Source organism: Hylobates moloch, unplaced genomic scaffold, assembly GCF_009828535.3.
Source record: "Hylobates moloch isolate HMO894 unplaced genomic scaffold, HMol_V3 SCAFFOLD_24, whole genome shotgun sequence".
Taxonomy (NCBI): domain Eukaryota; kingdom Metazoa; phylum Chordata; class Mammalia; order Primates; family Hylobatidae; genus Hylobates; species Hylobates moloch.
The window spans coordinates 19468355-19482917 of record NW_026652299.1 but is presented as its reverse complement, the minus strand read 5'-3'; the positions used below and the strand labels follow the sequence as shown (position 1 = coordinate 19482917).

Here is a 14563-nt window from a genome sequence, read left to right as displayed (position 1 = left end):
AAGTATTTTATTTCTCCTTCACTTATGAAGCTTAGTTTGGCTGGATATGAAATTCTGGGTTGAAAATTCTTTTCTTTAAGAATGTTGAATATCGGCCCCCACTCTCTTCTGGCTTGTAGAGTTTCTGCCGAGAGATCAGCTGTTAGTCTGATGGGCTTCCCTTTGTGGGTAACCCGACCTTTCTTCCTGGTCGCCCTTAACATTTTTTCCTTCATTTCAACTTTGGTGAATCTGACAATTATGTGTCTTGGAGTTGCTCTTCTCGAGGAGTATCTTTGTGGCGTTCTCTGTATTTCCTGAATCTGAATGTTGGCCTGCCTTGCTTAGATTGGGGAAGTTCTCCTGGATAATATCTTGCAGAGTGTTTTCCAACTTGGTTCCATTCTCCCTGTCACTTTTAGGTACACCAATCAGACGTAGGTTTGGTCTTTTCACATAGTCCCATATTTCTTGGAGGCTTTGTTCATTTCTTTTTATTCTTTTTTCTCTAAACTTCCCTTCTCACTTCATTTCATTCATTTGATCTTCATTCACTGATACCCTTTCTTGCAGGTGATTGCGTCGGCTACTGAGGCTTCTGCAGTCTTCGCGTAGTTCTCGAAACTTGGCTTTCAGCTCCATCAGCTCCTTTAAGCACTTCTCTGCATTGGCTATTTTAGTTAAACATTCGTCTAATTTTTTTTTCAAAGTTTTTGACTTCTTTGCCATTGATTTGAATTTCCTCCTTTAGCTCGGAGTAGATTGATCGTCTGAAGCCTTCTTGTCTCAACTCGTCAAAGTCATTCTCCATCCAGCTTTGTTCCATTGCTGGTGAGGAACTGCATTCCTTTGGAGGAGGAGAGGTGCTCTGCTTTTTAGAGCTTCCAGTTTTTCTGCTCTGTTTTCTCCCCATCTTTGTAGTTTTTTCTACTTTTGGTCTTTGATGATGGTGATGTACAGATGGGTTTTTGGTGTGTGTGTTCTTTCTGTTTGTTAGTTTTCCTTCTACCAGACAGGACCCTCAGCTGCAGGTCTGTTGGAGTTTGCTAGAGGTCCATTCCAGACCCTGTTTGGCTGGGTGTCAGCAGCGGTGTCTGCAGAACAGTGGATTTTCGTGAACCGCAAATTCAGCTGTCTGATCGTTGCTCTGGAAGTTTTGTCTCAGAGGAGTACCCGGCTGAGTGAGGTGTCAGTCTGTCCCTACTGGAGGTGCCTCCCAGTTAGGCTGCTCGGGGGTCAAGGTCCCACTTTAGGAGGGAGTCTGCCAGTTCTCAGATCTCCAGCTGCGTGCTGGGAGAACCACTACTCTCTTCAAAGCTGTCGGACAGGGACATTTAAGTCTGCACAGGTTCCTGCTGACTTTTTGTTTGTCTGTGCCCTGCCCCCAGAGGTGGAGCCTACAGAGGCAGGCAGGCCTCCTTGAGCTGTGGTGGGCTCCACCCAGTTCGAGCTTCCTGGCTGCTTTGTTTACTTAAGCAAGCCTGGGCAATGGCGGTCGCCCCTCCCCCAGCCTCACTGCCGCCTTGCAGTTTGATCTCAGACTGCTGTGCTAGCAATCAGTGAGACTCTGTGGGCGTGGGACCCTCTGAGCCAGGTGTGGGACACAATCTCCTGGTGTGCCGTTTTCCAAGCCTCTTGGAAAAGCGCAGTATTAGGGTGGGAGTGACCCGATTTTCCAGGTGCCCTCTGTCACCCCTTTCTTTGACTAGGAAAGGGAGCTCCCTGACCCCTTGCCCTTCCCGAGTGAGGCAATGTCTCACCCTGCTTCGGCTCACGCACAGTGCGCTGCACCGATTGTCCTGCACCCACTGTTTGGCACTCCCTAGTGAGATGAACCCGGTACCTCAGATGGAAATGCAGAAATCACCCATCTTCTGCGTCGCTCACGCTGGGCGTTGTAGACCAGAGCTGTTCTTATTCGGCTATCTTCAAGAAAATATTTTTTAAGAATATTCAAGTCTTTCTTTTTTATGCCAAGCCAAATCAAAAGAGTAACACGTTATTTTAGTGTTCGTGAAGGTGAGATATTTTTGCTTGGTGACAGAATCACATGTTGGCTTATCACTTCCTTAAAGTCTATGTGTGAAGTATTGTCCTGCAATGTTAATAATGCTGTTTTCTTTGTTATCTACATATCATCACAAAACTGTAATAACTGTTCAACAGCTTTTTAAAAAAATTAATGAAATTTAAGCTATACATCCGAAGTTGAATAATATCTGCAAAGAGATCTTGAAGATAGCATAAAATATTTTGAGCTTTTTATACTTATATATTTGTATTTTTAATATTTGAAGAAAAACTTTGAGAATCATCTTAATAACTTTATTATATTTTATGTCTCAATGCATCCTAGCCTCTTATCTTTGCTCCTGATCTCACAAGCCTATATTATAGGATAGAAAGTCTTTGTTCAGTGTTTTTCTTTGGTTGTTTTTTTAAATATAGAAATGTATATTTTCTTTTCTTTTTTAGGGGCTGCTTTCTTACCTCATCATTGATAGGCACACTTGCACTAAGCCTTACAATACCTCTGTCCATAATAGCTGACATGTGTATGCAAAAGGTAAGGAAACTGTTTATTATTCATAGATCTTTTAGGTATGTTATTAAAACAAACCTAAGGAAAGTTGAGATGTGGTTAAATTATAAGGATACAAACATAAATAGTACTTGATGCTTTCTTTCCCAAGGTGCTTTACTACATAGAAATATAAAAAATACCAAAGAAATAGATAATTTCCATTTTTAGCTTTTCCATTTTTTCCCTAAATTTCTAAGTTAAGGGCATCATCTTCATATGTAGTTCTCCAGTTTTTGAGCTGATTCTGTTCCAGATGTTCTTTGGTAAGTCACATTTTATCATATAAGCATTTTAGTTTCTGCGATAAACCCTGTCACAGATTCCTTAACACTGTGCTGAATGAGCAGCATGTGAATAACGTTGTTTGCAGTGAAGGTTAGCCATCTCTATCTGGACTCAGCAGAGTGGGTGTCCCATCCCTCTTCTCTGAAGAACTAGTATGGATGGGGATTCTTGTGATAAATATTGGCAATGCTAACACCACAGAAAAGAGAATCTGGGATGTTTCTGCCAGCAGCCTAGAAGGAGTTTATTCAGTGCTCCTGGGTGTAGCAGGAAGAACAGAGATATGCTGTTGCCCAGCACTGAAAGATGGAGCATAGCCATTTATCACACAGTTCAGTATATGTAGGCATTTAACTGCAACTACTAAGTCACAGAAGTGTGAGTGTGTGTGTGTTTTAGTCTAATATAATTTGAAGAGGGAAATACTTCAAGGCCCAAAGGCTTATAATGTATACAAGCAATAATCAAAATTTTAAACCTATTTTTCTCTAGGTCTTAGCCAGGCGCGGTGGCTCACGCCTGTAATCCCAGCACTTGGGAGGCCGAGGCAGGCAGATCACTTGAGGTCAGCAGTTCGAGACCAGCCTGGTCAGCATGGTGAAACCCTGTCTCTACTAAAAATACAAAAATTAGCTGGGTGTGATGGTGTGCACCCGTAATCCCAACTACTTGGGAGGCTGAGGCAGGAGAATCACTTGAACCCGGGAGGCGGAGGTTGCAGTGAGCCAAGATCATGCCATTGCACTCCAGCCTGGGCAACAGAACAAGACTCCATCTCAAAACAAAAAAAAAAAAAAAAAAGATAAAAGCATAATATGCTTAGTGCTATATATCCTCTTTATTTATAAAATAATTCTTTACTGATATTTAACTTTGTTTTATGGTTCAGTAATTTCTTACTTATTTGTCATGGTTAAAGAACCGAGATTCTCTCCTTAATTGAGAATTAATTATCTTATATAATTTGCATTTTCAAAGAATGTGGATATTCTATATAACACTAACATTGCACATTATTACACATCATTCTTTTACAGATTTAAGTAATATCTAGGCCCTTCTTCACCTTCAGGTCATAATCCTGAATATGAACCAAACTGGTTGTGAAACTGGGAAGGTGCTACTTTTTAGAGGATTTTAGTAGACTACTGTGTAAATCATCTTTATTGTACTGATATTTTAAAAACATAGCTTTCGTAGGTTGAAAAAAAATTGCAGGTTAATATTCAGGCATTTTTAAGAGAATAGTCACAGGGGACCTAATTGTATTAAATGATTAGTCATTTAATAATTGTCATTACAAATAATAATGGTTATAATTTGTTTAATAAAGTATTTTAGGATAAAGGCAAAACAGGGAGAAATGTATATACATGCAACTAATTATAAAAACATAACCAAACTTTAACTGATTGCCCATTTCTGGATATGAAGACAATCAAGAAAAGATTTGGTGTTCTTGATTGTCTTCATATCTAGAACTGGGCAGTCAGTTAAAGGAGGAGGCTGTGTGTTGGTGTCAGGATTGAGGTTAGGGAGGTTCCATCTGTAAAAAGCAGCAGGGTGTGTCCAGAACTGTAACAGAAACATGATAAGAGAAATCTACTTTTATAGGGTTTTTAGGTTTAATTAGCTAACTGTATTTATATATAGCTTCTGAAATGTTAGCATTTATTAACATTGTGCTTGAAACAAATTGGTTATTTAAATCCATTTATAATTATTTTATATAATAGGAAGCATCCCTGATCATATTCTATTTGATATTCAGATATATTTAGGAATTAGAGAAAAAATTTTTGTTTACATAGGTAATTTTCTTTGTTGTAATAAATGGCTTCATTTCTTTTGTCTTAGCTTGTTGGAAACCACATTAGAAGTTTTTTATTATGAGACAACATGTAAACAACTACATTGTGGAAAGTGAACTTGCCTTCTAAAGTCTTCTAGGGCTTTATCTATCTTTATTAAGTTTGCTTTGACTCAGTTATGAAGTAAGGTTTTTAGTTGAATATTCATGAAATAATTCTATCGACTGTATCTACATTTTTAATCGCATTACTCATAATTTCTTAATACCTTTTCTGATCTTGGATAATTTAAATGCGGCATGGTTTTTCCTGGTGATTAGTAATTCTGGCAAATATTCCAGGAATATGTTAAAATGTATTGGTAATTTTGTAACTAAGTGAAGGCTTTTTGTTTAATGACTATTCTTTCCGGGGTGTTCTTAGGCTGACTCAGTCATTGTGTATGAATACCATACAAATAGGGCATGCATGTTAAAAATTGTCAGTTATTATTCTTGTATTATGCATTGTGAGTTCCCTCATAAAAGACATTATGCTCACGAAACCTGTTTACTCTGACTAATGGTGCTATGAAATGGAATAGTATATGTTTTCCACCAGAGGGAGTCTTAACCTATGATTCCACGCCTTTTTTTTTTTTTTTTTTTTTAAGTCTCAAAGAGGGCAAAAACAGTTTTCCTTACCTATTTTACAGATAGAAGTTACTATTTTCATCATTATTTTTAAAGCACACCTCCTGTGTGTGACACTTAAGTCTCAGTAGTTGATCAGTGTAGGCTTCTTTGACAATTTTTTCTGATCTTTAGTTGAGTCTAGATGGTAAAAGTGAACTAGTGAAAGGGAAGAATGAGTTTTGTTTTGGATGGCATCTCATTATTTTTTATTTTCTTTTTATTTATATATTTGTTTTTCTTATTTTTTTCTTATTTATTTTTTTCTTTTTGATTTTAATACCTCCACCCTACTTACAGATATTTTTTATTTTCTTGACAACCCTGATAAATGATGGATTGGAGGATCAGACTTGTTGACATCAGAGGGCCCTTCACTGATGAGGCTTGTCTTGTTGCTTGTCTTCTCTGGCTAACATTCCTTAGTAAAAATATTCCTGTATTTTTTTCTTTATTTTACTTGGTCATTATTTCATTTTGAGCTTTTTTCATTTATTACTAGATTAGCTAGTTTTGAGTGTCATAAATTTGCACTTAATTTGTTTTTGGTATTGTCATAAGAACTGTAGCATACACAGCATACCACAACTAACTTTTTACGAAAACGTACATTTTTCGAAGATGACTTCAGAAACCGAGGGAGAGGGACCCACTTGAGACTAGGCAGCAAACAGTGAAGAAGAAATGAGCAACATGGTGTGCAGGAGCAAAGTTTCATACTGTATACCTCTACTCTCAGTGTACAATGCCTATAAATGGAAAGTATGCTTTCTTGGCTTTCCTTTAGCCTATTTTCTAAGCAAGAACTATTGTTGTTGGTAATTTAGGTACATGGAATTGTAAGTTGAAGTCTTGAATTCTTATTTAATAATAATACACTTAATACATTGTGTTTAATTTTGTCTTCCCGTTATTCTTATTCCTGCTAGTTTTCACAAATAGAAAACTTACATTGAAGGGGGAAATTGCCTTAATGATAATTGTGGGTGTGTTTTTTCCTCTATCTTTTATTTTTAGGTGCAGTTTTCTTGGTTATTTTTTGCAGGAGCTATCCCTGTATTTTTTTCATTTTTTGTTGTAACTCTCCTATGCCATTATAATAATTGGGATCCTGTGATGGTGGGAATCAGAAGAATATTTGCTTTTATATGCAGAAAACATCGGATTCAGAGGTAAGTTTAGTCCCAATACACATTTGTAAAAATAGTGTTTGCTAGATAACTGAGAATCGCATCATGCTGGCCTAGCTTTTAGAGATTTTGTGAGGAATTATGGAAAGATGATAACTTATATATTATGGCAGATTAAAATAATTTGTTTAGATCTTTTGGGTAATAAGATTCTTTCTTTCTCTTTCTTTCTCTCTTTCTTTCCTTTTCTTTCTCTCTTTCTCTCTTTCTTCTCTCTTTCTTCTTTTTTTCTCTTTCTTGACAGAGTCTTGTTCTGTAGCCCAGCCTGGAGTGCAATGGCACGATCTCAGCTCACTGCAACCTCTGCCTCCTGGGTTCAAGTGATTCTCCTTCCTCAGCCTCCTGAGTAGCTGGGATTACAGGCATGTACCACCATGCCCAGCTAATTTTTGTATTTTTAGTAGAGACAAGGTTTCACCATGTTGGCCAGGCTGGCCTTGAATTCCTGACCGCAAGTGATTTGCCTGCCTAGTAACTACATTTTTTTTAAAAAATTTTGATTCACAGGTAATACCAAAAGGTTTACTGTTTTGCCATAACGAACTTAAATATAGAAAACTTTTATTGGTTTGAACATAATTCATGATAGAATAGTATTGCCTCAGTTTTTCTTTCCAATTTCTTTCTTTTTAAGAATGAAAGCTTTTTACATTTTGCTATAAAAAGAACTTGGTTCCAGTGACTCTGGAGGCTGAGGTGGGAGAATTGCTTGAGGCGAGGAGCTTGAGACCAGCCTGGGCAACATATCAAGACCCTGTCTCTAAGAAAATAAAAAAAAAAAAATTACCCAGACATGATGGCATATACCTGTAGTCCCAAGCTACCTGGAAGGCTGAGGTAGGAAGATCACTTGAGCCCAGGAATTCAAAGCTGCAGTGAACTGTGATAGCACCACTACACTTTAGCCTGGGTGACAAAGTGATACCCTGTCTCTTATTTAAAAAACAAAAAGTGAGACCCTATCTTTTATTTAAAAAACAAAAACAAAAAACGCTAACTTGGGACAAGTTATTGGGAAATTTTATCCTAGTGATGGTTCTGCCACTGACTTGCATGCTGTCCACATAGCTTCAGCAAATGGAATAAATAAGGTTTAAGGTTCCTTTTCATCTCTAAAGCTTTCCTTAATTATTGCTTTTTTTTTTTCTTAAGAGTTCCAGAAGACAGCGAACAGTGTGAGAGTCTCATTTCTATGCACAGTGTTTCTCAGGAGGATGGAGCTAGTTAGCTGTTGTCTGTAGCCCAGGTTTGTATGTGAGCTGGGTTTAGTATTGAATAAGGTTCTTATTTATATAATATTCAAACAAAGGATTGATTTTTTATCATTAGTTGTTTGAGAGGCAATACAGCCTTAAAGGCTAAAGGGGCTAAAGCCTGGACTCCAATTCTGTCTTCTCCACATACTAGTTGTGTGGCCCTGTGCAAGGTTGTGTGGCCCTATGCAAGGTTCTTAATCTCTTGATGCTCCGGCTTTCTTATTTGTGAAATGGGATTACAATAGAACCTCTCTTATGAGGGTGTTAAAATAGTAAATACTTGGTAAATATGAAGTATGTACAATAGTGCCTCACTCAAATGATCAGGAAGTTTTAACTCTTATTTTTATTCATGCTAAGGGTCATTTTAATAATATGCTTTAGAAAAATATTTTTTCTCTGATGATAAAAGAAAAATGTAATATTCTGGTGTACAATATACTGGTTGAAAAATACTAGTCTTTATGTGTATTTTACATAACTGGCACAGTATATATTCTCATTCACTGACATTGCTTTGTCATTTAACAATGCTTCTGGAATATTTTTCCATTTTTTACATTTTAAGAAATAGTGTCTTTTATATGTCTTCGATGATAGAGTACATGACATTTAATATTTTGCTGAATGAATGCTTGAATTAAATGCAACATACAGATTTTGCAGGTACAAAAGTGATTATTTATTTAGAATGAAAGATCACAATAAACTACTAGAATTCTGAAGGCCCAGGCCCCTTTTTCTGAGACATCTTCAGGCAATTTATATTGAAATGTTTCTTGATTGCTACTGAGTTTTCCCTCCCTATCTAGAACATTGTACAACTCCTGTCAATTGTTAACACTTATATTGGCTTTGAAGATTAAGTTTCATTATCCTCATGGTAAACTTGCTTCTAACCTACGGCTAATGGTCCTGGTTTTCTGTTTTTCTTTAGTGTGCTGTTTTTCAATCTAGTTTATACCTGCACATGGTTTGAGCCCTAGTTCTCCAAGACTTTTTGTACAAGGCAACTACCCTTGCCCTTCCCTGCCCTGCTCATCCTGCTTTCATTCTCTTCCCACTCTGAGGAAATTAAACTCTTAGCTGATTCTTCTGGTATTTTCCTTCTTGTCTCCCTAAGTATCATGCTTATGACTTGTGTTTCATGAGTTCTCGGTTTTAGGCATCTTCAGCTGACTTTTCCACTAAGATCAATGAGGACAGATTATTTTCAGGTTTACTCCTCCTCTGCACCCACCTCGCATGCCTCCTATCTCCATATCAGTTCTGCCTCATCATCCCTGTATAGTTATTGCATAATTTTGGATAGATCTGTAGTCAGTGTTTATATTGTTGTCACTAAAAAATTGTTACTTATAACTGAGCTATATAGGATTCGTCCTGGTATTTCCCTTATCCAGAGATTCTCTGTTACTACCCTTTTTGGAGAGTAAACCTTAAAGTCTTCTCCTGGGATAGAGAAAAGGCACTTGGCCAACTGTGAAAAGTAAGAGAGGGCATCTGAGTGTCTGTCTGCTTTTTCTGTAGCCATTATACCAGTCTTCTTGTTTTTAGTTGTTTCTTCATCCCTCCTTACAGACATATCTGGTCCTATTTTTCCATTGCTAACCAAGAGTTGGCTGTTATTTTCTCATCTCTCTACTTTTCTTTTTGTCCATGTGGTTTATTCCTTTTAAGAAAATAATTCCAGGCTGGGCACAGTGACTCCTGCCTGTAATCCTAGCATTTTGGGAGGCCGAGGAGGGAGGATCACTTGAGCTCAGGAGTTTGAGACTAGCCTGGGCAACATAGTGAGACCTTATTTCTGTTAAAAAAATATATTTTTTTTATTTTTTACCCTTTATTTTCTTTTTAGTGAGGTTTTGGAGAACAAGTGGAACTAAATATATGTTTATGTGCCATCTTTAAATTTAAAAAAAACCATAAACACAATTACAGTAAGTCCTCACTTAACATCATCAATAGGTTCTTATAAACTGTGACTTTAAGCAGAATTACAACAAAACTATTTTTTTTTGCATCAACATTATAACGTAACAACACTGAACAAAACAATCTTATTCGGGGACCTAAAGTCAGTTTCCTAGAACCTATGACATTAAGTGAGGACTTCGTATTCTTGAAAGCTTTTTAATGCTGTAATTTTTGCATTATTTTTCTTGGGTATGCTGTGCATTGTTCTCATACTCACACTTAAACCCACCCATATCCAGCAAGGTTTCAGTATTTTTAGAAGTGAGAGCTGGGTAAAGAAGAAAGAGTGAAGACTAAAGAAGATGGATTGCAATAGAGTGGAATAGACTGGGCAGGTGTCTTTGTCTTTGCAGGAGTAATGGTGGAATATACCAGGGGTACAACTAACTGCTAATACACAATCTCTAGTGTTGATGTCAGCTTTTGACATTGCTACAGAAGTCACATTCGTAAGTTCTTAGTACTCCAAATTTGAGTATCCAGTTATTAAGTATGTATACAGTGAAAATAGGTATTTCAATTTTAAGATAATTTGCTTTTTAAAATGTAAACTATAGAAAAGTAAAACTATGAAATTATAATCTAATCACATTTCTGTGGTTTTTGTTTTTAGCTTGATATTGGAACTATACAGCGAACAGACAATCTCTGGCAAGTTTTTGTAGAAAAAATGTCTCAGTGCCTAGTCTGAAATATAACAGTTTCAGTTCTTTGAAACTCTAAAATATATTTTTCTCATACCTGTTTTCTTCATTTTCATAATGAAGCACTTTGCTATGTAGCTGTGTACATATCACTACAGTTATAGGAAGTTCCAGTCTACAGTCCATCCAAAGGACCAACCTGCCTTACACATCTCAAGGAATTCAGCTGTTGAAATCATTTGAACTAATCAAGGAATAAATCCTTATGTTCTGGGACTTTATTTTCACATACTTGTTAAATGCTGGAATATATTATGAAAATGTTTTCAAGAAATCACTTAAGTGTTCATAGACCAGTGTTTCTGACAGGTAAAATGCTAAAATAAGCTACCTGTAATAAGTGTGGATTATATTTTTGGGTTTTGTAGAATATTGCAAATTGACCACACAAAAAATGTTTAATTTATGCAACAAGCATGTTTGTGCAAATTTCGTGGGACTTTAAAAATAATAAATATTTGAGAAAATATCTGGTTCACTTACACTACATTTACTGTATTATTCTTTTATAGCATTAGGTGCCTTGTATTTTAAATCTATGACAAACCATGGCAAATTTTTAGAGGGGAAGTATTATTATAAAATGAAGAAATATGTATTTCTAAAGGCTATGTTGCTGGAAACTTAATTGATAAAGCTCTGTTTAATTTAGAGTTTTGAAGAAATAGTCTCTCTTCAATTAAGAAATTTTCATAATGGAATGATTTAAATTGAAGTGACAAAGAGTATTATTAAAACACAATGTTTATATGTGTATTTGTGTATTATAGATGTATCAAGTGATTTCTAATTTTTTTCACATATGAATGTGCCAGATTACTCTAGAACTAGGTGCCTCTTCTTTAAATAATTTTAGTTTTCCTCAATAAATTTGTAATGGTTAAAGTACCAAGTAAGGAAGGGGAGAAGGGATTCTGTTTTAAAAATCACCTTTGAACTTTTCCTCTACTAAGATTAAATTAAATGTAAAATACTCCTAATTGCAATTCTTAAACTTAGGCCTTACATGTACTTACTGTGCAACTGCTCCTGGAATCTGTTCACCATAGATATCAGTAAATGTATGTCCCAGGAGTCACAGGCTTTTGATTAATCAATATTCTTTTCAAGTTTTCTGTGAAGAGTTTAGTTCTCTTCAAAATTTCTTAACTAATCTGATTTTTAAGAATTCTCTTTGCAGTGTTTAGCTTCCTATTCACATTCTTAAAATTGCTTTGGTGTTAGTTACCATGAGTCTAAAATGAAGTTTAGCTTTCCTTTTGTTTCATTCTGAGAACTTCTATATTATATTACCTTTAAAAATTGTTCATGATATTAAATTTAAAACACAAATAGCTCTCTCTCTTTTTTTTTTTCATCATCCAGCCCAAAGTGGCAAAAAGAGCTCTTTTCTCATTTGGCACCACCAATAATGCAAGTTAAAAATAATGTTGAGTTTATTATACTTTTGACCTGTTTAGCTCAACAGGGTGAAGGCATGTAAAGAATGTGGACTTCTGAGGAATTTTCTTTTAAAAAGAACTTAATGAAGTAACATTTTAATTACTCAAGGACTACTTTTGGTTGAAGTTTATTATCTAGATACCTCTACTTTTTGTTTTCGCTGTTCAACAGTTCACAAAGACCTTCAGCAATTTGCAGGGTAAAATAGTTGAAGTAGTGGAGTTGAAACTGAAATTTAAAATTACTCTGTAAATACGATAGGGAAAGAGGCTGAGCTTAGAATCTTTTGGTTGTTCATGTGCTCTGTGCTCATATCATCACACAGGTCATGTGTTGTCACTCAGGATTCTGGAAGTACTAAGCCGTAGTTAACAGGCTGGATAGATCTTCAGCCAGTCTTCTTCCGGTACACTGCTGCTTTTCTGTTTCTTTAAAAAAAAAAAAAAAAAAAAAATCAAAGAACAACTTCTGTAGAAGGAAGCACCACCATTCAATTGGTTAACTGAAAGTATAAATCACTGCTGCTTTGCTTGCCCACCAGTTAGCTTTTTCTCACAGGTTTTATTTATCTGAATGATTGTTGCATTTGAATACTGTAGCCATGGTGAGTGAGCAGTTGAAGACTTCCTTTCTGCACCTTCATAGTTAAGGGTTCATCTTCTCAAGAAATAAAGTTGTGCTGGGTTGTTTCAATTCTGTGGATTACCTAGAAACTAGGTAACAAGCCCCTTAGATCACAACGACCACATTGCAGGTCTTTGGAAATGCTGGGAAGGGGTTACATTCAAGTAACTGCTGACGTACTTCCTCTCTATCAGAACCATGTCAGCCTGTAATTATATTTTTCTGAATCTAAAAACAAATAGAAATTTCTGATATCTTTTCAGTCTCCTACTTTTCTTTCCATTCATCACTTAAATCTCATTATTGTATAATGTTTCAAATTATAACCTGGATTGAAGGAAGTCTGTTTTGTCAGAGACTTTGTTAGGTGAACATCAGAATCTCAACTACAACAAAGCTGAAAAATGAGGCAGCCTTACAAGTGAATGCTTTTGAAATGAATGCTTGAAGCTTAGGAGAACCATTAGGTTTATGTAATGCACCCATACTTATTCCTTTAAATAAATTTTAATTTAAAAACATTGAGATATTGGCTTCTGTCAGCCTGATTTAATTAATTCTTTACATTAAGCTGAATTTCCCCCTGGCAGCTGACAAATAAGTTCATTGTTCTTGTAGAAGTGAGCTCACTAGGTTAAATGTGAATGTTCTCAAAGGTACACAGCCTTGTTTCAGAGGAATTTTAATGCCCACTTTAAAATCAATCATGCAGAGCCAATTTAGGGTTGCAAGGTATGACTCCTCTGGAAGCCAAGTTTTTTCATAAGGCGCTGTGGTAATACCCATAGCACTAATCGTCAGTGTGCTGGTTGAAGAAATAAAATGTCTTTAAAGAAGGATAAAGGAGGAATTAATTAGAAAATGTTTTTTTTCCACATATTAGCAAATAAATGAAATGTTATTTTCATATTAAGTAATTATAATTATGATCTTGCTTCATTTCTCCCTACTCTCCTTTTGAAATATTCTTTATTACTAAATAATATTTTAGGAGGAATTAACAGAAATAATTACCTGTAACATCTGCAGATAAACTTACATAGCTAACTTTGTGTGCTGACTTTTTTAAATGGTGAAGTGGCATTAATGAGATGTTCAGTTTACAGAATTTGAAGTTTGAGTTCTATTTTAATAGTCTGCCGTGTCCCCCAAATCCCATTTAGATAAATTGAGGTTCATTTTTCACATAGACTTGCAATTTTTAGGCACCACATTTCCTTTTTTGTAGTAACAGCCTCATTTGCCTGTACAATAACTAATAATACAGTATTTCATAGCTACATTGTATGTGCACAGGAAATTTTTCTTTAAATCTTAAGAGCTTTTAATAAACTGGGGATATTTTAATATTTTAATGTTACTACATTTAAAAAATAGTGTTTTCCTACAAAATTTTCTGTATTCGATATACGATAACTATGAGAATGTCAAACAATGAAATCATTGAAATATGTTTAAGGAAAAATTACCAGCCAAAAGTAATGAGTACCCTCTATATGCATATTTACTGGAATGTTCATGTGAAATGGCAACATCCCAATAAGAGCATTTTGAATCTGGGGTGACACAAACATTTTTATTTTTGAGCTAGGGATTTTGATGGAGAAGCACCTAGATGAAGACACCATTTCATTCATGATATTTTAAAATTAGAAAAGTAAAGCTTCTAAATTGAAACTCTTAACAGGTCACTTCATGAAATTTTTGGTTTTAAATTTCATTTTACATGAGATATCTTTCTGAAGAGCTACTTTTTTAAACTTTCACTTAGATCCTTGTATGCTAGGCATTCAGTATTTCTCTACTTGATTTTCCTATACTTAGTTTTGATTACAGCAAGTATATAATAATAAATTCAGTCATGTGAGAGTATCCATTAGTTTCAGTGGGTCCTTGCAAGGCAGGCAGAAGATTTCTTTCCAAGAGTCTTATTTTTGACATGAGGTGAAATTCTTTTTTTTTTTTTTTTGAGATGGGGTCTCACTCTGTCACCTAGGCTAGAGTGCAGTGGCAGGATCTTGGCTCACTGCAACCTCCCA

At 35.7% G+C, this 14563-nt stretch overlaps 1 protein-coding gene across 11 annotated transcripts in view; it reads left to right on the top strand.

The window, feature by feature from the left end:
- The window catches only part of SLC35F5 (solute carrier family 35 member F5), a 125099-nt gene that overhangs the window by 39147 nt on the left and 71389 nt on the right, over positions 1–14563 (top strand). For 8 of the 11 annotated variants that reach the window (XR_009211915.1, XR_009211914.1, XR_009211912.1 and 5 more), the window contains exons 13-15: positions 2455–2545; positions 6348–6502; positions 7673–7766. Coding sequence is in view for 2 of the 11 variants with exons in the window: in XM_058434329.1 (XP_058290312.1) it covers positions 2455–2545; positions 6348–6502; positions 6765–6870 (352 nt within the window). In the remaining 9 variants the exon portion in view is untranslated. Of the gene's footprint in view, positions 1–2454; positions 2546–6347; positions 6503–6764; positions 6926–7672; positions 7767–10366; positions 10942–14563 lie in introns of those variants that run through there. The other 3 variants (XR_009211913.1, XM_032145977.2, XM_058434329.1) reach the window with 3 other exon arrangements.